General features: G+C 34.7%; 1 protein-coding gene across 4 annotated transcripts in view; it reads left to right on the top strand.

The window, feature by feature from the left end:
- The first annotated feature begins 833 nt into the window (after positions 1–833).
- Positions 834–26,214, top strand: part of LOC136039755 (fructose-bisphosphate aldolase-like) — a 44,744-nt gene continuing 19,363 nt past the window's right edge. For 2 of the 4 annotated variants that reach the window (XM_065723605.1, XM_065723607.1), the window contains exons 1-3: positions 9,054–9,185; positions 16,084–16,274; positions 25,246–25,441. In XM_065723605.1, the coding sequence (XP_065579677.1) occupies positions 16,092–16,274; positions 25,246–25,441 (379 nt within the window). In that variant the 5' untranslated portion in view covers positions 9,054–9,185; positions 16,084–16,091. Of the gene's footprint in view, positions 1,015–9,053; positions 9,186–16,083; positions 16,275–25,245; positions 25,442–26,214 lie in introns of those variants that run through there. The other 2 variants (XM_065723608.1, XM_065723606.1) reach the window with 2 other exon arrangements.

Below are 26,214 nucleotides of genomic sequence, written 5' to 3'. Positions count from 1 at the left end.
GTGGTCAGGGGAGGGTGTTACGCGAGAGGATCTTTCCATGGAGGAATTTATCATAATCAATCAATCAATCAATCAATTTGTTAATACTAAAGAAAACTATTAAGGAGCAGCATTAGAACCTAAAACGAACAGAAGTTATTGCGTATATAAGGGGGTTCGTCTCCTCCAGAATACCTAACTATTTAAGCTAAAGTGTTTTTTAGCAGTTTCAACTATTTATTTTACGGCCTTTGTGATTCAGGGGTCATTCTTAAGGAACTGGGACCAAATTGAAGCTTTAGTGTAAAGAGCAAGGTATTGACGAGGGGGAGAACCCTCTCATATACGCAATAAAAACATATAAATATAGAATTTGGTTACGTAAGTTAATTCTAAAGTTACGCATATTTATTACTAATAAAAGTTTTCTTAAAAGAAAGTTCTAATTGCCTTTTTAATTAACCAAAAATAGGAGTGCAACTAGACCTCCTCCTTCACTCCTTTTTTTATTAAAATAGTCTGATCGAGTTTTTTATTTAATTTCATTACAGATCAAGAACTAAGTGTGGTCGCTATAACACGTAAGTATTTTTAGTTAATATATACATCGCAGGGTATATATTTGCGCGTTAGGGGTTTAAATTTTTGTCGCTAATGAATGTTACAATTGCCGGAAATTCTGATTATAAATCTATGTCCATTTCTTATCTATCTCATTAATGAGTTAATCAAAACTTTACCTCAAACGAATCACTGTTTGTTATTTCCAAAATACTAATTTTTATTTTTTGCATGACCGATATTGCAATTAAAATGGAAATATTAAAAGATTAAAATTGTATTTACAGAATGTGACCTTATGGTGTAAATAGGTGACATTGAGTGTTTGACCCTTTAGACGGTTGAAGGAGATAGCGTTATCAGACGTCACTAATAGACTTGCGCATTGATCAAAACAAGAAAATCAACTCTCTGAAGAGAATTTTCACTAGTCACTTTGCAACAAATTTGGCAGAAAGGCTTAGGAAATTTCATGTGAGTTTTATTTTTTTTAAAGAAAATTGTTAGGTTAAAATGCAGTTTGTGGGTTTTTGCGATAATTTTTTCGTTTGGTAAAAGATGAATAGGTTTTACTGCTCGATACGCCATTAACAGTGCCGAGTGTGATAGTCGCTACCGCGGTAATTGCGTCCAGACTCCCTCCCCGTAAGGCCTAGGGTAAATGTTTACTTTCGTTCCAAGTTCGTATTACTGCATATAGAAAAATTCTGATAATCACAAATTTCCTTGTCATTATTAGAGAAGCGCATTCATTTCTGGTTGACCCTCCTCCTCCACGGGGCAAAGTAAAAATGCATAAAATGGCTTGCTTACTGGTAACATTATCTATAGAGCGAAGCGTATTAGTCCATGAGCCCCGTGGGCAGTGGGGCGAGGTCTGTATTCTATATTTATTCAACAAAGAGTGATAAAACTTCTAAGACTTAGAACTCAGAAGACTTGGCAATATCTTCCAGAGTATATTTTTGGCTCTGGGTTCATTATGCTACTGAAAATTTCGGTAAAATTCTAGTTGATTGACTTTTGGCTATCTCGGAAAGGGTTTAGATTAGGAAAATGAAATTTTCAGGAATGGGTCTACAGGCTAAAGTATGTCCCGGGAAGGTATTTTGAAGTACCTACCTCCACTCCTCTCTCTAGAGGGCCCTGACCTTTGATGACATTCAAAAATATATGTCTTATAAAAGTGAAATCTTATAAAATAGATCTTCTGCTTGAGTGAAGTACGACAAAATTGTTTTCAGCTTCACAACTTTGCTCAATCCCAATTTATAAGGTTTTAGTGACATACAAATACATTTCCTAAATTTTGAAAAAAAAAACATTGATATAGCTCAGAATTCTACTCAAATAACAGGAATTGCATTTTCAGAGCTAAAGGCAGAGAATAAGCAACTGGTAACTGAAAATTAAGGTAAAATGTTGTTTTGTCAAAATTTCAATAGGTATAGATCTATCATGTAGGCAAATTTCAGGGCCCTCTAGAGGGAGAAGTAGTGGAGGTGGGTACTTTAAAATACCTTCCTGGGATATAATTTAGCCTGTAGACCCATGCCTGAAAGTTTCATTTTCCTAACCTAACCTCTTTCTGAGATAGCCAAATGTCACTCAACTAGAATATTACCAAAATTTCATTTTCCTTGCCAAATCCCTCTCCAAGATTGTAAATAGTAGCTAAACTAGAATGTTGGGTACTTTTGTCTTATAGCCACCGCGCTCAAGATCTTTTATCGCGAACATGAGACAATAGCTGGTTTTCATGGCTTTTATACCAGACAGTATTAGCTTTGGCTCGGTGGGAAACTACGTTGTAGCTACATTTTAATTAAATATTTAGTCGGTATTTTGGTTAGGTTAGTTTAGGTTATGTATTTAACATAATGCAGTTTGGGCCTCCCCCCTTCCATAATTTTTGTTATATTTTTCACAATTTTGTTTATAAAGTATTACATTTTCTTCATATTTTGTTTTATTTCATTACCATTAACCAATCTTCACTTATCGATAAAACTTGAATGTGTTGGCTATAAGACACGAGTACCGAATTTTACCTATTTTGGCCAGTTATGTTTGCTTGCAGGATAGAAATCAAATAGTAAAATGATAAATGTGCAGAGGAGGGGCTCTTCTAAAGTAAAAATAGAGGCATTTTTAGATTACTGATTCTATGCTCATTCTTATTGTTAAAGTCATGTCTGTGAAAGTTTCCCCGCCCCCACCCCCAATGATTCCATGTATAGCTGTAGGCTATCTGCGAAACTAACATGAAATAAAAATATTTTTGGCCCTTCTTCAACACAGACTAATTGTCGGTAACCTGGCAATGCACATATCCCCCCCTCCCCATGATGGACTCGTTTATAACTTCAATTTTATAATGTTACTTCTATTTTGATAATAAATATATCCTAAACCGCATTTATGGGATTATCAGGAGGGTGGAGTGAATTGTCACAAACGTGACATTAATAATAAAAATAAACAATCGGAAAAGCCTCTATTTTTGTTTGGTGATTTTTTGTGAGAGCTGCTCTTTCACAATTTAGGTACTTGGTAAAATTCTAGTTGAGTTACTTTTTTCTATCTTGGAAAAGGGTAAGGTTAGGCAAATGAAAATTTCATTAATGAATCTAGGGCCAAAAACATACTATGGGTAGGTATTTCCAAGCTTCCATGTTAACCTTCTTTTGATTAAGTATTAGAAATTTCCATACTTGACAGGTTACATATTGAAATTGTGACAAAAAAACATTCTACCTTAATTTTCAGTTATCAGTTCTTTTTTCTCTAGTTTTATTTCTGAAAATATAATTCCTGTTATTTTAGTAAAATTTTAAGCCATATGAATTTCTTGTCAAATTTAGGAATTGTATTTGCAGATCTTTGAAACCTCATAATCGGGATCGAGCAAAGTTATGAAGCTGAAACAAATTTTCTTATACTTTATTTAAGCAGAAGGTCTATTTTGCAAGGTTTCACTTTTATAACATAAAGGTTTTTAAAGACCATCAAAGGTTAGTGCCCTCTAGAGGGAGGAGCGGTGGTAGGTATTTCAAAATAACTTCCCTGGACATGCATTAGTTTGCAGACCCGCCCCTGAAAGTTTCATTGTCCTAACCTAACCCCTTTCCAAGATAGCGAAAAGTAGCTCAACTAGAATTTTACCAATGACGTAAAGTAACCTTTATCAGAAGATCTTTATTTAGCTAAACTAGAATTTTACCAAAAATGATTTTAAGGCATCACAAAGTCCTACTCTTCAGATTTTTTTGGCAGTTGAAAGGTATAAACGCTATTGACGTGTCGAGATACCTGTTTACCAGTGATCCAAAAGAATGGATAAACACATTGTTTCAGGATATATATGGTACCATCGGGGGAGGGGGATGTAGACATTGTTAACCGCGAATTTGATATTTGGAACGAACATAAGATAAGGAATCTCGTGGTACTGCTATTGTTTAATTTAGATGTTTATTTTTCTGGAGAGTCGCCAAGATAGAATGTTATCATATGAATTAACTTGACAAATAAACACATAATTATGGCACAACCATAAAATCACCTAGCATTGGATGTAACCTGGGGTTTTTGCCGAGTCCCATTAAAAGGAGTGGCCCGAACATTATTGTCGACTGTGATTATTGTATTTGGAAATAACATTAACAAGGAATCGAATGGTATATTTTGTTTTCTATCCACGTTATATCCGGCGACTTAGTTTAACGTTTAAATTTGATATGTTCTGTATAATTCCCTATTATTGTGTTTTTCTATAAATGTCTGTTTATGTGCCTGATCTTGATGTTTTTCTTTCTTATCTCGCCATGATGTGTATGTCACTTTTGTCTCTTTAGTAACGATCGGTCTTAGGGATACACAGCCCCATTCCCCTTTAAATCTTTAATATGTTCGCCTATTTCTAGCCCAGGCGATGTAATTTGGCTGTTTTTGTATTTCTGTCGCATTTGCCGTCCATTGGTCCGAATTAAATTGCTATTTACGTATGTCTCGTAACTTTTAAACAGCGTTGCCAGATGGGACGCATTTCTGTCTTAATATAAAAAATGAAGTATTTTCGGCTGAACCAAACGTTTGCTCATAATCTATAAATTTGAGGACTAAAAGGTCAGATGACTATGGAACTTTTCAATTATTAATCTAAGAGTGTAAATTTAGTCGACGCATATTCTTCCCTTTCTAAAATCACACTGTTATTCTCTTAAACTTTATTTACAGCATATATAAGTCTGAAAAGGGTACTTGTGTATTAGCCAGTACACACTCGGGAAGTGAAGTTAGGTTAAACATAATGAAATATACCAAAATATGATGAAAATACAATAATTTAGTAACAAAATTATGGAAACTGCAACAAAGAATTATGGTAATGCGGCCGCAAAGAACACATTAAATACCTAACCTAATATAACCTAACCCAACCAAAATAACATGTCTATATATTAAATATTTAATAAAAATGTACTTACTACATTAGATTTCAACTGAGCTTAAGCTAATTGTCTTCGAATACTGACAGCTATAAACCGGTTGTTCTCTGACCTTGCAGATCCAAATTCTCAAGTATGTACTGGCTAATGCACAAGTACCCTAAAATTTACCATCATGCTAAGTAATTTGCTTCTTATAGAAAACAAGCTAATACCTTTGTGATATCCAATCTCACTCTTATTACCTTTCTTATATAGGAGTTAATCAAAATTTCCTAAAGTCGTAAGGCACTTTCCTTTTTCAAAAATTGTATTCATAATCTGCAGTAATTTATCTCTAATTTAACAACCACCATATTTAAAAACTTATTTACCACACTAAGCACCTGGAGCCTTAGTATTTTTTTTATTCCTTTTAGTGTTGCCTCTAATTTTTCTTCGCAAAATATATCTTCATTTACCTCCAAAGTGTCACAATCTATTTCATTCTTTTCAATATCATTTCTTGTAACTCTATCACTGCTTAGCCAATTCTCAAAATATTTTTCCATATCTTTTTAACTCTCTCCTTATCACTAATTTTGACCCGTTCCTATTGCTAACTCGGTCAAGTCCGGATTGACTGTTCCATCTCAGTTTTTTAAGATGCCAATACAATATTTTACTATTATGCCGTCTATCCGCATCTCGTAAATGTTCAGTAATTTTTTCCATTACGTCCACTTCACACCTCATTAACTCATTTTAATGCTTTCTCTACTTTCTTTGCATTCCTCCTATTTTCATGTAAGGTATCACTAAAATACTACCCTTACAATAACAGGACAATTAGCCCCCCCCCCACAGGACCCGTTTTCCTAAAGAAATCTGGTCAAAATCTTAAGATTAATTTGATTGATTTGAAATTTTAAATCAGCATAGATTCATTTGATTCAGCATAGTTAAATGGTCCATTAACTATGCCTCTGGTGATAACATGGCCCCCATCCTCATAACCACTAGGGAAAGGTTTTGTAAGTTATGCAAACTGCCCATTGTTTACATAAAGCGTTGCTTTTCCATGTAGCATTTTTTCCATAAAGCATTGTAGGATTTTCCATGTGGACGGAAGTTCCCGTTGGGAATTTTTCAGGGAAAATTTTACGCGGATGGAGGGGATTTCATTTGGAAAAAAAAACCGTCAGAAATTAAATAAAAACAATTTTTCCAACCGAACAAGGAGCAACATTAAAACTTAAAAGGAACAAAAATTGTTCCACACATGAGTGGCTCTGTCCCTTCCCCATCTCTCGCTCTTAACGCTAAAGTTTGACTTTCTGTTGCAATTCTTTAAGAACGTCTCCTGAAACGCAAGGGTCATTGAACTTGAATGATAAGGACTTTTTTAAAATTCTTAAATATTAAGATTTTTAAAGAATTGAAGAGTATTTTTTAAATATTTGAGCGTAAAGAGCGAGGGACAAATCTATTTGGTATAATATGTGGAAATTCTGATCGTCTTAAGTTTTAATATTGCTCCGTATTTCCGCTGAAATTTTTTTAAAGTCATAGTTACAAGATGGCTGTTATGACTCAAAAGGAGTTATGTGACGTTGTTATTAAACTGAGGTGAAAGCCCAAAGATCAGCTAGCCCCCCTCCTCCCTGACATCCTCTTTTCCCAAAACACATTCAACTGAAATTGTGAGATAGACATGTTGTTACCTATAGTCCAAAAATCATATAACAATGTCTTTAGGGTGGACACAATCCCCCATAGCCCACGGGCAATGGTTATAAGTTATACCTAGGGGACACAAGGTCTTTATGGAACTGGTAGTTGTATAAACTTTCGGACATCTCGCTCCATGGTCAATTTGAGGCTAGCCAATGCAGAAAACGTCCAATCGTCTATCCGCCGGGGCACTGGACAGATTCTCCCACTGTCAATATAGCTTATTGCAATCGATTGCAAATGATATTGAAAACCATTCTTTTTGAAAGAAAAAGAGAATGGTTTTCATTAGCTCTCTGTGATGGAAATCAATTGCAATCAATTGTAATATGCTGTTTTAATTGTAGCATTGATCAACATGTTTTCCGGTTCCAAAGACTTCCTGAACACTTTCGGTGTCTAAAGACATGCCATCTTTTGAACTGCTGTAGCTGAATGCTGGTCAAAATATATCGAAAACTTTTAATACGTAATATAACACAAATAAAATGTATTAAAAAACGAAAATCCCATAAGGAAGGCTGTATGGGGGAGCTAATGGGTTTATCCCCCCTCCAAATAACATCGCACGTCTCTTGAAAATATGACAAAAAACTAATATCAATAGTTTTTTTTTATTATTTTTGAAGTTCTTCTTGTGCAAAATATCCCGTAAAAATACTACCCCCTCCCCCCAAAAACATATTCTGGATACATCCTTGACCGTAAGTGATGATAAAAATATTCTTTGGTCTTGCTTGGGAACATTTTTCGACAAAGCAAAAACACGTGGTTAATCTGGTTCTCTTTTCATAGAGAACTTTCTCTTTCTCTCGTTCTCTTTCATTCTCTTTTCTGGCATTGTTTTGGAGAATATGTATCTGCTGATTGATTCGTTGGTTATTCAACTTCTCTGCAGGATACTTTCAGTGTCCCTCACCGAAATATATTAATTCTTACGATTCTTCTTTGAGATTTCCTTCAGTTAATTCAGTTACCTGCGTTTTGCACGATTTTCCCCTTAAATTCCCTTCAATCAGTTCAGTTACCTGCTTTTTCTCTGGTTTTACCCTTAAATTTCCTTCAATTAATTCAGTTGCCTGCTTTTTGTACGATTTTCCCCATCAATTTCGTGCAATTAATTTAGTTGACTACTTTTTGTACGATTTTCCTCATAAATTTCCTTCATTTAATGGAGTTACCTGCATTTTGCATGATTTCCCCCTTAAATTTCCTTCAATTAATACAGTTACATGCTTTCTGCACGATTTTCCCCTTAAATTTTCTTTAATTAATTCAGTTGCCTGCTTTTTGCATGATTTTCCCCTTACATTTCCTTCAATTAATTCAGTTGCTGGCTTTTTGCACGATTTTCCTCATAAATTTCCTTCATTTAATGGAGTTGCCTGCATTTTGCATGATTTCCCCCTTAAATTTCCTTCAATTAATGCAGTTACATGCCTTCTGCACGATTTTCCCCTTAAATTTTCTTTAATTAATTCAGTTGCCTGCTTTTTGCATGATTTTTCCCTTACATTTCCTTCAATTAATTCAGTTGCTGGCTTTTTGCACGATTTTCCTCTTAAATTTTCTTCTATTAATTCTGTTGCCTGCTTTTTGCTGGTCTGGCTGTATCTGGCCTCTTTTCTCGAGTCTTGCGAAAGACCCTGCAGTGTCACCTTTACGTCCTTTAGGCCGCACCTCGATTGTACGTAACAATTTAATTTTACAAAATATGCTTTATGAAAAGGTTTAAATCGCAAAAAACATCATATTGCACGTCAATGAATTGTGCTACGAGGTCGCGCGAGAACTATTATCTTTTTTTAAGAGCATCTGAGAAATGGAAGAAATTTGAGCCTATAAAAATGAAACGTATTTTCTAAGCGTCCGATCCGCTAAAAAAGATCAGACATTCATTAAGTTTTAATCTATGCATTTATTATATTCCTTTCTACGGAACAAGAGCTATGTTTTCAAACAGTTTTTCCCCAGAAAATGAAATCAATATGAGCGGCTCTTGGTGTCTCCCCCCCAAAGAAAAAGAAAAAAAAACTGTTAGATATTTCCTTTTTATTAGATAAGGACCATTTTGATTTTCTTCACAGTATACCTCCTCCCTCCCAAAATTAGAAAGACAAAACTGTGAGGGCGTTTTCTTTTGATTAGACAAGGACTAAACAGATTTGCTTCACTCTAGAACATCTCCCCAAAAGAGCTGACCCCTCCTTTTCTTGACTACTCCTTTGACAGGCAGGTTAATCAGAATAACCCAGTTCAATCTATTTTGATATTTATAAGAAGAAAAGCAATGCAGTTTACTTTATTTTGAGGTATTTTCGTTTTCTTTGCCCTTCGGATGTCCTTAAAGTTTCGATCGTTATTAGAGATCCCTTGGAACTGCGCCCAAGCATGTCTTTGTCCCGTGAGCTTAGAAACATTTCCTTCAGTATCCTTCTATAAGTCTTGTTGAAAGCGGTGTTTTCAGTTTCTAGTTCAAAGGTAACTTAATAAATAATTTGTAAACTGAATTAAGATTAAGTAGTTGTGGGCATCAAGCCATGGCTAATTGTAGAAAAAGTTAAGACAGATAGTCTGATTGAGTCTGGCATTAACCCCCTTATTAGGATTGTATAAAAATGATATCAGTTCGATTGTCTGATGTATTCCTGTATTACTTAGAACACTCAAGAAATGAAATTAGGTTAATCTTAATGAAATGTATCAAAACACGATGAAAATATAATACTTTTGTTTTAAATAATAATATAATTTGAGCTATTGAGAATGGGTAAAAATGAAGGTTTTAATTTTTTATTAATTTATTGTTTCTCTCTATAGTGCCTAAAATCCATTCTGCTAAACGTAATGTAAAATGTTTACCTGACATTTAAGAATAATCCCTCTTGAAAAAAATGAAATCGCTTACGCGATGAAAACTATACTACCCAACCAATAAGAGAACTCTTAAACTAATTTCATCAATTATTCCTTATTGGAGTTATTTCGCAATAAGTACAGCAACCTCTCCCACCCTCTGGGTCAATTGACCTCAGGTCGCGTGTCTTTTGGTGTTTTTTTCATTTATGGATAATCCTAGGAATTTAGAAGACTTCAAGTACCAAGGACATCATAATAAAGGACCCCCTCTTGGACCCATCTTAGGTCTCATACGTGACAGCACCGATTTTCTAAGATCTTTGGTTTTAGTTGTTTCAAATTATGTGGATTTTAGAGCAGCATTGCCTTTGAGTAGTGTTGCCACGTTGAACCGTGAAAACAAATAGACACAGCTAATTAGTTAGGTCTGAGGTACTCCTGTATTATTCAGAACACACTCAAGAAGTGAAGTTAGGTTAATCCCAATGAAATATATCAAAACATTATGAAAATATAATACTTTGTTTTAAATAAAATATAATTTGGACTCTGCTTCCCAAATAGGGGGTGGGGTAAAGTAATTTAACTTAGCACCCCCCTCTAATGGGCAAATATATAGCCTAAAATTTAACAGTTCAATATAGGGATGAAACCGTTTAATCGACAATGAAACAAAATTTTTTGCTGGATATTTCAGACACGTATACAGTGTCCATCTTCAGCAGTAAAACTCAAAGGTTTCATCCCTGTTTTGAATTGTTACATTTTCGTCATGGAAAGGCAGTGTGGTCTTTGAAGTTATCCATATAGCCCAAATCATACAAGTCCAATGATTTCTGTTATTTGATTTGTCTTTGTGGCTATGAAACTGGTTTTCATAGATCTTACGTTCAGCGAACTTCTCGAGGGTGTTCTGAGTAATACAGGAATGCTAGATTTGAAGGTGTTTTGTGTTCTAAAAAAAATCAAGTATTAGGAATCGGTTCATCCCCAAATACAACTACTCTTTCTCAAGTTGCTTAGCGCCAAGGCATTATTCCGGGGAGTGGTTAGGGAGTTCACCTCTCCCCCCGAAATGTTTGCTTGACTCGTAAATAACGTAATACAAATGTATAAAATATATTTTGATCCGCTTTTCAGTTTTCTGTACTACCCCACCCCCCAAAAAAAAGAAGAAAAATACCCTCCCCCGAATAGAATCCTTGATACGGCCCTGCTTGGCCCCATATATTTTTAGCGTATTTTTTCATTATTTTTATTCCACGTGTGGAATTGTTCTTGGCGTGTGGTACTAACAAAAACTGCATAACTGTATACAGAGGTGTTTCATTAAAAATTATGAATTCCGGATTTTTCCTAGTTTATAAAAAATATAAATGTCTAAGTATCTACTTTACCAATTCAAACAGTCAGATTTCTCACTGTCCTTTGTACTTAAAAGATAAGCCAATTATGTAAATCAAGATTTTTACAACAAACAATTTTGCATTGTCTGGTTGTAAAATAATATAAATGCAACGCTTAAAACAATGGTATCTATGGTATAGATTTTAAGAGTTTTGTGAATTTTATAACATTGATTTTGAAATCATTGACCAGACAACTAGACTGAATTTGTAGTTGTTTTTTGAGATTATAGTAGGGGACACCAAGTCACGATTTTTTTCGGGGGGGGGGTAAAATAGGTGTTTGTTACAGTCTAGGAGTGAGAGTTTTGTTGTTTTTAGTTTTGTTGTAAAAATAGGTGTTTGTTACAATCTAGGAGTGAGAGTTTTGTTGTTTTTAGATTTAAAAAAATGAATATACCGAAAACAAGATATTTTTCAGTAAGAATACAAAAGAAGATATGTTCAAAATCTAGGAGGGGTGAAGGTCCGTCCTACTAGCACCCCTGGTCGTAGCATAGGCTTGTTTGTTTTATGTTTTGGCAGATCAGCAGAAATAAAAACGTAAAATAATTCAAACTCAAAAACGACCAAAAAGTATTATTAAAGAACAAATGAAACCCAAAACGAACAGAAATTACGTACACATTCATAACAAACAAACATACAACAGGTATTAATAGCCTATAAATGAATAAAAACATCTTAAAACGGGTAACATTTAAATTGAATATGCAAATACAGCTTTAGACGAACAAAAAGTTTGGCTACTGTCCTCTTCCCTAACTGTAAAAGTCTAAAACCTACTGCGTCATTGGCGCTTTACTGAAAACGAATGATGTTACAATTATTTTCTTATGTACTTATTATAACATTGAAAATGAAAAAAAATATCCAATGAAATAAAATCTTGAACTGATGAGCTTTCAAAATTTAACATTATAATATGTTAAGTATTCAGTTTAATTTTATTAGTTTATTCCAAGACTGTTCAAGACAAATAGTTTTCAGTAAATCACCAATGACACATAGTTTTCAGTAAAGCGCCAATGACACATAGTTTTCAGTAAAGCGCCAATGACATAGTAGGCTTTGGACTTATATAAAGTTAGGGAAGGGAGCAAAACTGTGAATTTTTGTGTTGAACCTACTTGTTTCATTATTAACTTTTTATAGTTGGAAATTGCTACCTTAAATGACTACGTTTAAGCCATTGGTTAATTATTTTAAAGTCTAATAATTCAACAATTTATAAGTCATTCTGGGAAATACCATGCTCAAATATGCTTGAAAATTGTCAGCCTGTTTTTAAAGCAAATTTATAAAGCAATTGCTTTTTTTAAGCCATTCTGGCAAACACCATGCTTAAATGACCCTGAAGACTGTTTCTCTGTTCTAATTGAGTAAAATTTATTAAGCAATTGACTTTATAAGCCATTCTGGCAAAGCCATGCTCCATCATGACTGAAAGGTGTCCTTGTATTTATTTTATGTAAATCTATTACTCGCTCACAATTCCCCAATTTTTTTTAAGTCACTCTGACATCGATTATTATAATTGATTTTTATTAGTATCGCCAGACATTAATTTTAGAATTATTTTCTACTAATCCTACCTAGTATTTAATTAGACTAAAAGGTACTTTTGTGTTATAGCGACCAAACTCCTATTACGCTGTTTGAAACTTAATAATAAACCGGTTTTATCTTTCAGGCAATTAGCTTACACTCGGGGGAAAATAATTGGCGGGTGACAGAATACATTAGACTTACGTAATTTGGGTTATATATTTGCACATTGCGCGTGGGGATAAAGTATTTGGACAGCGTCAAGTTGGAAAACAACTCTTGTTCCATAATATGCAGAATTATTGTAGCAAAAAGATCTTGTATGCCAACTCCCTATACTTTCCCCCTAATGAGCAAATATATAGCCCAAATTTGTTTAAAGTATTATATTTTCATCATGTTTTGTTATATTTCATTAGGATTGACCTAAATTCGCTTATGAGTGGGGTCGCTATAACAGATAAGTACCCAATAAAATTTACTGTTTTCACTTTTTTCACAAATAATAGATTGACTTCCCTTGGTTTTAGATGACTGAAAAGTCAAAAACAGGGTTTTAAATTACGCTCACAGAAATAAATTAAATTTCATTTTGGCGTAATTCCATTTTCAAAAATGTGGAGATTGTCTGGGAATATATCCAAATTTATGTTTGTTAGCTCGCGTTATGGGTAACACCTAAGGAATACGGCATAATCGCAAAAGTTAACAGTATTGAACCAAACGCTTGGAAAACTACAAGTTCTATGACTATCTTAGCTCTATGACTATCTACCTTAGTTCTACTGGCCCTAGGAATGACGCATGGACGGATAATAGCAAATGCCAGAAATGCTTCTCACTCAATTAGACTATCTGTCTTGGCTTTTTTACAATTAGCCAAGACTTGATGCCCACAACTATTCTATTTTAATTCAAAGTTGCCGTTTAACCAAACACTTGGAAAACTACAAGTTCTGTGACTATCTTAGCTCTATGACTATCTACCTTAGTTCTACTGGCCCTAGGAATGGCAAGTTTTTTCTCTACTTTTCTTCATAATAAATTAATTTTCTAAAATCTATTTTTAATCATTCTCACTTATTATAGAACCATCTTGGCTAAAAATGTCACCCTCTTGACAATTTCTGGGCCGCCACTTTAGGGAAAGCTAGGGGACGGGAGCTAAAGAAGTAAGAAAATTCGTCCCGGAATGAAAATCTCTGAAATAATTAAATAATTGAGGTTTTCTATTGCCTTGCTTTATGCCAATTAGTTTTTGGCTCTTGGTATTCATACAAAGAAAACCCCTGCTAAACCCCTGCTTTGGCACCATGATACCTTGACCCAAAAGAAAGACACCCTAAACTAAAGCTATATTTCATTATTTGCCTCGCTTAAAAGCATTTCTCTTTCTTCCTTTACGACCATGAATTTTGACGATTAAGCTCATGTTTTTAATGTAAAGGAGCCGATAAATAGTCAATATCTGGTGTAGGAGATAATTGGGAGAATTGTGTTCTAGCTATGCCAATTTGACTTCGGCTACTGGGGTAGGGCCCTTGGGTAGCTGAGGATATATTGGCTGATTTATTATATTTCATAATAAATGGGGTATATGTTTTGTTGTTGATAATGACATTATTTCCACACTTTTCTGGGCCTACAGGTTAGTTTCGTCTTGGTGTTAGAGCGGTTCAAATCTGATTCTGGCAAGGGGGATATATTTTTTATTTATTTTTTATTGGGATAATTTCTTTTGACAATTAGCTTGCGATTTCTACTGTTTGTAATACTGACATTGGCGGTAAGACTATAATATTTTTATTAATGGTGAATTCATCCGAAACGTAACGAAAGGTGTAGTATTCAACGTTAAAATCGGTTAATTTGTCAATCTTGTTTACGTCTGACTGCATTATTAATTCCTACGGGAGGAAAAAACCACAACTATGCAACATAATCCGATCAATATTTCGTCAAACGTGAATTCAAACTACGTAAACGCGGGGTTTTTCCAAAGTCAAGGTCGTATATAGGGGTGGGGGTTACCCTGTTTCACCCCCTCCCTGTAATTTTTGTCTTGCTCGTAACAACGTAACAAAAATGAATGAAAAAAAATTCGGATGTGTACCTTTATTATCTGTATCTCCCCCCCCCACCCCAGAAAAAAATCCTTGACTAAAGTTGCTTTTCAGGGGGCGGGACTTTTTCCCCTGTATTTTTAGGAATTGGGTAAAAAAGCAAATTTTTGGTGAGCAGTTCACCGAAAATTGATGTGAATCAAACATAGAACAACTGCGAAAGCATTTGCCAAGAATGTTTTCATTAATCAAGAACGAAAGTTAGAGGTTCGAAGGCGATCAGATACCGCATTTACGTTGAAAAAAGTATCAACGAGGCAATGAAAGTTTAGTGCTAAAACTTTTCGTGGATTTTTTTTTTTTTATTCAGATGAGAGTACAATAGTGGATCACAACATGCTTTGTGGTTATATCAAAGAAAACTGCATGGAAGAAAATTTAAAAAGATTTTTACCTTTCCCCTAAAAGACAAAAATAAAATACAGAAATTGAGCTATTTCCGCACATTTGGAGAAAGGGTTCCCCAATTTTTTTGTAAAAAAAAGTTTTTGTAAAAAATTTTTTTTTTTAAATTAAAAAAAAAAAATTGGTCGTCTCGTCCCTCCTTAGAGGCATTTATATGGCTGCCCTTGAATGTACCAATGATAAAGCGGTACGTGCCCAAGAGGCACACATTGATTTGATAAAAGTAGATTTGACAAGTAAAAGAAAGAAAAACGTGCTCTTTATCATTCGAACATTTTTTATCTGTGACTTTATCAGTAGTTAATTTCTGCTATAGTGCCAAGTGTCGTTGAAAAAATTGGATATCACTAGGCTACAAGTCAATCCTTTATGAGTTTTAAGATATTAAAAACTAGATCATATGATGATCCAAAGTTTTTCCTAGTTTCTCGAACATTTTGGAGACTTCTAAGCTGACTTTGAAAAACATGACATTGAACAAATTCGGGGGCCTCAAATTCTTAAAAACAGCTATTATAGCTATTTTGTTATAACCTTACTTTTACATGTACTGGAATTGCAGCTCTCTGAGGAGATGGCGCACGGTCGTATTCTGGGATTAAGGGTCAAAGGGCAACGATTTCAAGCCAAGGAATTTTTTGATTGGGTAGAAAAAATTACCTTTTGGAGGGGATTTTAATATGTGATTTTATTCCATCGTTTAATTGGTATAATACTTGGACATTTTTGATATTAAAAGGGAGTTTCTCAATTATTTCTACATATTTTAAACATATTTTAATTTAATTATTGACGGAATAAATTTGGTGTCCGTCATAGCTAATGAACTCGAGCTCAAATTAGTGTAAAGGATTGCCGAGCGCAAGGTTTTTTCTGCCCTGTCAAAAGTGACATATTGAGACCGCTTAATAAGTGCTCATTGATTTTTTAGTATACAAAGTTCTTAGCTTTTGACATTGGGCTTAGAAATGTCATCTCTTAAAATAGGGCATTATGCCCTTTTGGCTCTGCGCAGCTTAAATTTTTTTCATCTTCTAGATTAAACAATGACTACCTACTTCAACTATCCACCCCCTGAACTTCAAGAAGAATTGAAGAGGATTGCCAACGCCATTGTTGCTCCCGGTAAAGGTATTTTGGCCGCTGATGAGTCAACCGCTACCATTGGAAAGCGATTCGCAGACATTAGTACTGAAAACACTGAAGACAACAGACGGAAATACAGACAGGTATTTGTCTTTAATCTTTTTAATTTAGAAGGTGTTACAAGATGTACAGCAAGTAGAAGGGAATTTGTAGCCCCTCGAATTACATTTTGGAAAGATTAATTTTGACAGATTGACTCCCTGTCTTTACAAGTACGAAGGACAGTGACAATGAATCCTGATTGTTTAATTTGATGGGAACTTAAACAAGTATATATACATATATATATATATATATATATATATATATATATATATGTATATATATATATATATATATATATATATATATATATATATATATATATATATATATATATATATATATATATATATATATATATATATATATATATATATATATATATATATATATATATATTATGTCTCAAGAAATAAAAAATAATGACGAATTCTATTTTTCACAAAAAAAACTCACTCTATGATCAGACAGAAATTAATTTTTATCTCTAGAAAAGGCCTTCACAATGGTGGAAAAGGCCCTTCACAATATGCAGTTACTTTGTTTTTGACAGTTGTGTACGACAACTTATAAAGAAGAAAGGTCGGTGAAAAGTCTACAAAAATAACTAAAACATATTGCACCAAACACTTCAAGAAGGTGTAGCTTTCCTTTGAAGATGTAAGCGATGTCAAATTTAACTACTTAGCTTGTTTATTTTCACGGTTTGACGTGGCAACACTGACAAATATGGTACTGCCATAATCACTTTACAATTTTGAAACAGGTAAAAAAAAAAATCATAGACAATTGTAGTTTTCAGGCATGAATAGATCCCCAGTGCATTCGAGGGGGATGTGTTTTGATTTTAATGTGCTTTTACCTTAAACCAGTTTAAGTTAAACTGGATTACTTAACTTAAACTGTTTATAGTAGGTTTATTACTCAAGGACCTTCGAAATAAAACAATTCAGCAAGTCATAGACCTCGGTTTTTATGGCACTTGGAATACCAAGTGCCATAAAAACCGGGGCCTAACCAAGTGACATAAAGCGATCGTAAATTCTGTCGGTCTGTCGGTCTGTCCCGGTTTTGTTACTTTAGGCACTTTCAGGTAAGCTAGGATGATGAAATTTGGCAGGCGTATCAGGGACCGGACTAGATTAAATTAGAAATAGTCGTTTTCCCAATTTGACCATCTGGCGGGGAGTGGGGGGCCGGTTAAATCGGAAAAAATAGAAAAAAATGAAGTATTTTTAACTTACGAACGGATGATGGGATGTTAATGAAATTTGATGTTTGGAAGGATATCGTGTCTCAGAGCTCTTATTTTGAACCCCGACCGGGTCCGGTGACATTGGGGGGGGTTGGAGGGGGGAACCTAAAATCTTGGAAAACGCTTAGAGTGGAGGGATCGGGATGAAACTTGGTCGGAAAAGTAAGCACAAGTCCTAGATTCGATTATTGACCGAAATGGATCTGGTCTGTTTGGGGGAGGGTTAATTCAGAAAAATTAGAAAAAATTAGGTATTTTTAACCTACGAAGGAGTGATCGGATCTTAATGAAATTTTAAGTTTGGAAGGATATCGTGTCTCAGAGCTCTTATTTTAAATCCCGACTGGATCTGGTGACATTGCGTGGAATTGAGGGGGGACCTAAAATCTTGGAAAACGCTTAGATTGGAGGGATCGGGATGAAACTTGGTGGGAAAAATAAGCACGAGTCCTAGATACGTAATTGAAATAACCGGAACGGATCCGCTCTTTTGGGGGGAGTTGGGGGGGATTAATTCTGAAAGATTGAAAAATGAAGTATTTTTAACTTACGAAGGAGTAAAAATATCTTCATGAAATTTTATATTTAGAAGGACCTCGTAGCTCAAATACCTTATTTTGAATCCTGACTGGATCCAGTGTCATTGGGGGGAGGGGGACCGGAAATCTTGGAAAACGCTTAATATGGAGAGACCAGGATGAAAATTGGTGGGAAGAATAAGCACAAGTCCAAGATACGTGACTGAAATAATAGGACCGGATCCGCTCTCTTTGGTGGAGCAGGGGGGGGGATTAATTCGGAAAAATTAGAAAAATGAGGTATTTGTAACTTACGAACGGGTGATCAGATCTTAATGAAATATGGTATTTAGAAGGATATTGTGCTTTCAGAGCTCTTATTTTAAATCCCGACCAGATCCGGTGACATTGGTTGGAGTTGGAGGGGGAAACCGGAAATCTTGGAAAACGTGAAAATTGAGGTATCTTTATCTTAAGAATGAGTGGTCGGATCTTAATGAAACTTGATATATAGAAAGATCTTATGTCTCAGATGCTCCATTTTCAATTTGAATCGGATCCGGAGACATAGTGGGTTGGAGGGGGGAAACAGAAATCTTGGAAAACGCTTAGAGTAGAGAGATCGGGATGAAAATTGATGGGAAGAATAAGAATAAGTTCTAGATACATGATTGACATAATGGGAATGGATCCATTCTCTTTGGGGGAGCTGGGGGAATTTCCAGTCCTTTGGCGAGTTCGGTGTTTCTGGACGTGCTAGGACGATGAAAATTAGTAGGCGTGTCAGGGACCTACACAAATTGACTTGATAACAGTTGTTTTCCCGATTCGACCATCTGGGGGGCTGAAGGAAGAGGAAAAATTGAAAGACATGAGGTATTTTTAACTTACGAATGAGTTATCGGATCTTAATGAAATTTGATATTTAGAAGGACTTCGTCTCTCAGAGCTCAACTCAACTCAATCTCAACTCAACATCAACTCGTTAGGGAGAAAAAATAGGACACAACAGTGTCAACTAGCTAATTTAGGGGAGGAACTTCAATATATTTTTTCCAAAATATAGAGGGCATATTTGTTACTTTTTCGGTACTTTTATGATATGCCCACTACCTTATATTCTTCTATATATGTTTCTCTGACGCTCAGTCTAAATGAAATATACCCAAGTAAGATAAAATATAATACTTAAATAAATTTGGGCTATATATTTGGATAGTACTGGGGGGGATAAAATATAGTGGGTCTGTAGGCCTTTTATGTTAGGTACAATTATTCTGCATATTTTGTTGTAAGAATTGCCTTCTAACTTCACACTGTCCAAATACTTTACCCTCCCCCTAATATGCGAATATATAGCCCAAATCATGTATTTTCTGTCACTTTGTCTTATAACGCTAAGCTGAAAGAAACTAACGAGAAAAACTGGTTCTATAATGCATCAATGAATGAACAACATGAGCGGTGGTGGGTTTATCGTACAAGTAAAGCTTTTTCAATTAAAGTATCGAAAAAATGCAGTTTCAAAATCTAGATTGGTAGGGGAAAGCTTTTGGGCTAGTGCTCTCCTCCCCAATGAACACCACTGGTGGTCTAAATTTGAACTAAAACCTTTCTTGGGTATCTTCTTTGAAAAATGGCTTTTTCGGCATTTCTTCTGAAATTAAATTCGAGTTCAATGAAGCATATGAAACATATAGCATGGAAACATATGAATCTCTTATTAAAATACAAGTAATGACATCATTGGCTATAAAATCTGGCTTAAAACCATGCTAATCCAAATGCTAGCATAAAAAATCTATTGAATTCTAAATGTGACAGTAGTATTGGATATGGAGATACCCTTGCGATTTTGTAAAACGGGAAAGAATTCAAGTTCCAGGAAATACCATTAAGCCTTCATTATCACTTAAATTGTGTTGAAAATACAAGTACAAAACACACAAAAATACACATACAAGTACAGACAAATACAAGTACAAAATACACATACAAATACAATGAAAAGAGGAATTTTTTTTAATTTCTTTCGCAAAGCAAGATTAATTTCATTTTTTTTATCCTGTGTAAAAAGTAATATCATAAGGGTATTGTAGCCTACGTCTGGGTATTTAGGGCGTCATCCATATTAAAAATGTTTTTCCAAAATTAATAAAGGCTGTAAACAGTTTTGCCAAGTCTAGATTGTTTTTTTTTGTTTTTTTTTGTTTGTTTTTTTTTTTTTTTTTTTTTTTTTTTTCACATCGGAAAACGAACCATTATCTTGTTATGATCAACCTTATTAAACAAACAATAGCGACGACAGAGCGAAAATTAGTTCCCTGATATACCAGTTATTATTGTAAATTTTCTGCCGCAATGCTTAGTATTTAACGTGAAGCCATTAAGAATCCAGACTCACTTCACAGCTATGAAACGGGGATTTTTTTTTTTTTTTTTTTTTTTTTTTTTTTTTTTTTATAGCTCAAAATCAATTGATTTGTCAACAAAAAATTTTGATTTGAAGTTTCTTCTACTTATAATTAACTGAGGGATCTCTAGTTTCAGTCAACTGGCGATTTATATAAAAAAACATTAAGGAGACTAGAGGGGAATTTTCTTTTCCAAAATCACGACCTATGTAGATCGTTTTTCACACCGAGAACTGGCAGCAGACCACTTCAAAAAAAATTATTGCGGCATTCTCGTGAAAAAAAAAATACAGATACGTTTGCAATTGCTCGTTTAATAAGATAGATTAATGGAATTGTTAAGCATAACGATGGCTTCACAGGCTTATTGGTCAATTCACAATGAAACTATACTAGTACCAAGATTTAGCTAGTATTAATTTGAGCCGATCGTATTTTTCACGGAATTTTCTGATTGGCTTAAATTAGCGCTAGGTAATTCCCGGTGTTGGTAAAGTCTCACTGGGACTTGGCCTTACACATGCATACCACAACGGTTTATTAGATATCTTAGATGCATATTTATTCGCATAAATAGAAAACAATAGTAAACGACATGAATACATCCTCCCGCAAGGTTCTTATGGCCGAGAATGCAAAGAGTTCAGTTTCTAATTCTTTGACTTTTTAACTGACTTGTCATGGGGCGTTTTACATTCCGTGTTATGGAAGCGTTTGAGTATGCCTTAAATGTGATTATATTTTACCCAAGCAATATTAATGTCACTCTTACAGATAAGCTTAAAATTGTACACGACTACCTCACCGATAATATATCCCGTCCATAATTTGGTTAGTGGAACAATGTTTTGGAGCAAATTTTGAAAGTAAATTTTATGATTAACCAATGAGAGTAAAGATTCAAGGCATACGTTTTATAAATTAAAAATATGGAGGCTTAAAACAGCAGTATTCATATATGAAAGCTGGATATTACAATCCAAAATAGATACAGGCTTAGTATTGATGCAGATCCGTTCTTAGGGAGCGGGAGACAACCGGGGTAGTTTCTGCGGGCACTGTGGCTTGGGGAACACCATGACTGGGGAATTATCAAGTTTGATCCAGTTTTTCACTTTGATTCGGCTATTTTGCTTATATTTGACTCGGGAGAGGGGTGCTGTGATTAATTTTGCCCCGTGCACCATCAACCCTAGGAATGGCCCTGTGTTGGACAATAGTTGGAAACCCATTAGTGTTCCTTTTTTTTAATAAACCCCGTATATAAGTAAGTAAGTAAACTTCGTGTCATTTTATTTCAATTTCCGCATACGTAGTACAGATTTGACGTTACAATCAGGAAAAACCACGTATCATTTATAGATCCGGGGTTTTCGACGAATATGTTTGACTATGTTATGACTCGTGCATAAGATTTGTAAAAATCATTAATATTATGCTGATCGTGCTTGTACCTATAAATTGTTTGGATATCAAATGTGACAGGAATATAAACAGTACCCTTTTGATTCCAAGAACAATAAAAAACACAAGTTTCTGGAACAATCTCAGGCTATTTTTGTAATGATACTAGTGAAGCCAAATCCTTGAATCAAATCATGGGATTTAGCAACAGCAAGGTAACAAACAATGAGTTAAAAAGAAGAAATTGTGCAGGATTATTACATTGTCTATTATTATTATTATATACATTAGCCTAACAGTCTGTCGGGCGACACGGAAAAACGAGAAAAAAGTTACAGCGTATACTCTTGCGAGGACAAGAGAAAAAATTATATAAAAGATATTATACTTGCAAATTCAAAATTAGTGTGCACTCCGGTCTCATTTAAACAAAACTAAACCACAAACAAATATTGATAATATTCGGCAAATTGACATAAGTAATTAATGATAAAGTCTTGACAAAAAAGGCCCAAAATATTACATAAAGTTCCTGTTTTTTTTTTTGCCTTTAGTCCGACGGGCCCTACTACTGGTTAAGCCGTAATTCGAACTATTGAACGAGCTGACGAAAACGTAAAAGTCTACTCATAAAAATCATGGCGCAACAGTATACAATTATAGTCCCAAGTATTTTAATTTCCTACTTTATTAAAAAAAAAAACTGTATATAAAAAGGTATAAGCAATACCTAATTTTAAGAAAAAGAACAGAGTAAGAAGATGAAAGAAAAAGCCTGAAATCTAAGCAAAACTTCTGTAATAGGATGTGTCGAAAAAGAATAAATTGAAAGCAATTATGTAGATGGAAAACAACAAAATGATATAGTATTAAAAGCAATATGGACAAGAAATTTTGCTTAGATTACTTTAACCAAGGGATTTGGATTTAACCAAGTTAGAATAATGCGCCATTGGCACGAAGCTCAATCACATGCACGTGCCTGTGACTTTATTTTGGGAAAGATAGGGAGGGGATGATTTGGGAAAAAGCCTTTTTCCCAAATATTAATGAGATAATTAATGAGGTCTATTGGGCAATCGTTGAAATATTGATATTATTGAAGACCAAAGACCCCCCCCCCTCTCCTGTTTACGTACCGTAGTATGTTTATACTCAAATATACCATTTTGATTATTTATTCGGAGTGGCGGAGGGGAGTCAAATTACTCATCTGAAATCTAAAAGGTATTAAATGTATTTTTTTTAAATAAAAGCTGTATAAACGACTTCTCCAGCTGGGGTTCCTACAGCCTAATGAGCTGTACCCCTTCAGGGCTGGATTTTAGGCTCCACCCCTGATCATGGTCTTAAATATCGTAAAGGATTTTTTGTACATAAGAGTAAATTTATTTTTGAGAGCGTTGAATTGGTCAAAATCGGAAATGACAATTTATAGGACAACTGTAGAACGTAATAGGGAAAATTGTGCCTAAGCAGCTCATCACTGTCTTGCTGAAGGTCATATATGACTTTTTTGCGCTTTTGATGTAATTACCAAACACTGTTTGCTAAGCTGTTCTTAGATGTAAGGTCAACAGGGGAATGTTGATAAGGTAGATCAAAGTGTAATTGAGCGTACATTGCCCTGTGGATCCTCCTTTAAGAACAGCGAAGCAGGCAGTTTTTGTCAATTATCTTAAAAGTTTAAAAATTCCTAATATGACTTTAAGGTGGACAGCTGGATTTTGTTGCATTTTACACAAAAGCTAATTTTTTCTCGACTTGCCACTTTTCTAGTTTTTGTCTCCGATATGAGCTGCCTACATGCTCCCAGCTTCAAATATATGCGAACAGATCGACAGCGTTGCAAACTCGGTACAATTATACTGTTTTTGGTACATTTAGAAATATTTGGGTTGGCCTGCAATACAAATTTTCGGCTATATTTGATTCTATTTGTTCTTTTCTCACTCGGATATCTATTCAAGTTTTAGTTAATCGAAAATTCTTTTCTTGTTACGACACAATTTTAACCTGCTGTTCACAAAGTACAAAATAAACCTTTCGTGGTACCATTGTAGTTGGAAAACTGGTACATTTATTTCAAAGTGTTGGCAACGCTGCAGGTCGATATCATACAAAAATGGAAAATCTTTTCTGATAGCTGACGTGACTGGTGTAACTGGTTTTTTAATTTATTTAAAGTTACTTTTTAAAGATTTACTAGCGTCTGATTAGTTGGTAGGTGGGAGTGTCGTCATTGCGTACGTAAAAGAAAAATACGCCTAGCAACAACATTCTTAAAATATACTTTTGATTTTGAATATATGCAGTTTTTGTCTTCGCAATACCAGAATTATACTTATTTTTTGCAACATTTCAGCAGTTTGCACGCCCAGTGCTTTGTCACTATTTGTATTGATTTTCCATGTTGCCTAAACAAAAAATCCCTAATTCAGCACATTAATCAGTAGATTTTTGAAGAAAATCGCTGTTGTGAAAAACAGAAACCTACTCACTCTGGTTTCATAATGGAGAAATCCCTGATACAAAAAATCTCTTAACTATCCCTGATAAAAAAAAACCCACTATAATCTAGTGATTTATTCTCACAGGCAATCTTGCCTTTCAGGGACTGGAATCATAAAGGGGAGGTTTAGAATTTAGGGAGGCTGGTACTGGACTACCCCCCCCCCCTCCATCCTGAAAAATTAGTCAGACTCGTGAAAAAAGTAACAAAATTGCGCATAAACAAATTTTTGATACGTTTTGTAAAGTTCATTTTGTAAAAACCCCGAACAAGATCCCGGATATGCCCTTACTAGTCTAGTAAGCATACTCTCAGATGTTTACTTGTGTTGCCGTACTTTACCAATCCCTTCGAAAGGCAAATCACGAAAATATAGAGATCAAATTGCATATATTTTCAGGTACTTCCTTGTTAGCTAGTTATACTCTCGAGAATTTTGTATCGCGAACATGAGACAATAACCGGATTTCACGGTCTTTTATACCAGACAAATAGCTTCGGCCCGGTGAGAAACTACATTATAGCTGTATTTTGATTAAATATTTAGTTGGTATTTTGGTGAGGTTAGTTACGTATTTAATATAATGCGGTCTGGGCGGCCCCCTTCCGTAATTCCTTGTTGTATTTTCCATAATTTGGCTACAAAACTATTATATTTTCATCATATTTTGGTATATTTCATTATGATTAACTTAACTTCATTCTTGAGTGAGTACTAAGCTAACAAGGAAGTACCAATTTTCATTTTTGGTAGGATAAGAGGGAATGCATTTAAAAAGATATTGACTTTAGAGGTTTCAGGGACCGTGGTATCTGAATAAACTTTTTCTTTAATATTGGTCCTTAGATTAATTGCAGAGCTTACGACCTTAAATAGCATAACTAAAATATCGAATTTTATTATTTTAGCTCCTTTTCACTACTGATGACGCTGTCAGTAATAACATCTCAGGTGTGATCCTTTTTCACGAAACCCTCTACCAAAAAGCCGATGATGGAACGCCCTTTGTCGAATTACTGAAGAAGAAGAATATAATTCCCGGCATTAAAGTTGACAAAGGTGTTGTCCCCCTTTTTGGTTCTGAAGGCGAAGGAACCACACAAGGTAATACACTAAACCCTGTTTTTTTTTTTTTTTTTACTTTTTTTTACTTTTTTTTACTGCTCGTGACCCAACTGCAAGCAAACATTGAGTAATGCTCAAAGTTAATTCTTTCATGTTTTTTACTTGAACGCTTAAGGGTGTTTAATGCCCAGAAAGTAGAAAATAAGAAAATTGTGTTTTCCTCAGGGTTGCGATCGCGGTTAACTCCTAAAGTGCTACAATTGCTCGAATTTGTGTATTACACAGCGATTTTGGGTGATACAGTAAATAAATTGAATTTAACAGTGCTAAATAGCACTTTCGTGCTGTAGGTGGCAACCCTGATCACGTGCTACAATGCTACAGATAATGGAATAGTGCTAAGATAGCACTTTCGTGCTACAGGTCGGTAACCTTTTTTTCCCTAAACATTTGCTGGATATTTTCGAGATGTTTACTCAATGCCTATGGATTGTTTTTGGTATACCAAGTGACTAAATGTATCTAAAAAATTAAGCTGTATGAAAAATGTTGGTCAATCCTACTTTCTGTGGCTATGATGAGAGAAAGATTGAAATGGCTAGGGACACGTTCTGCGGATGCAAGGTGACAGATGGCCAAAGATTGTCCTTGTTGGCCAACCATCTAGGACCAAACGAAAAGCAGGTGGTCCCTGAATGGGGTGGGAGAATGTCGCAAGTATAAGATTTAAAGAAAATGAGAACTTGCGAGGGTGTTGAGAGGAAGGCTTTGAAAAGACCAGGATGGAGAAGGAGCGTTCGTAGCTGTGTTGG

This window comes from Artemia franciscana, chromosome 20, assembly GCF_032884065.1.
Source record: "Artemia franciscana chromosome 20, ASM3288406v1, whole genome shotgun sequence".
In the NCBI taxonomy this organism is placed as follows: domain Eukaryota; kingdom Metazoa; phylum Arthropoda; class Branchiopoda; order Anostraca; family Artemiidae; genus Artemia; species Artemia franciscana.
The sequence above is the reverse complement of the archived record's forward strand: the minus strand, read 5'-3'. Positions and strand labels throughout refer to the sequence as shown.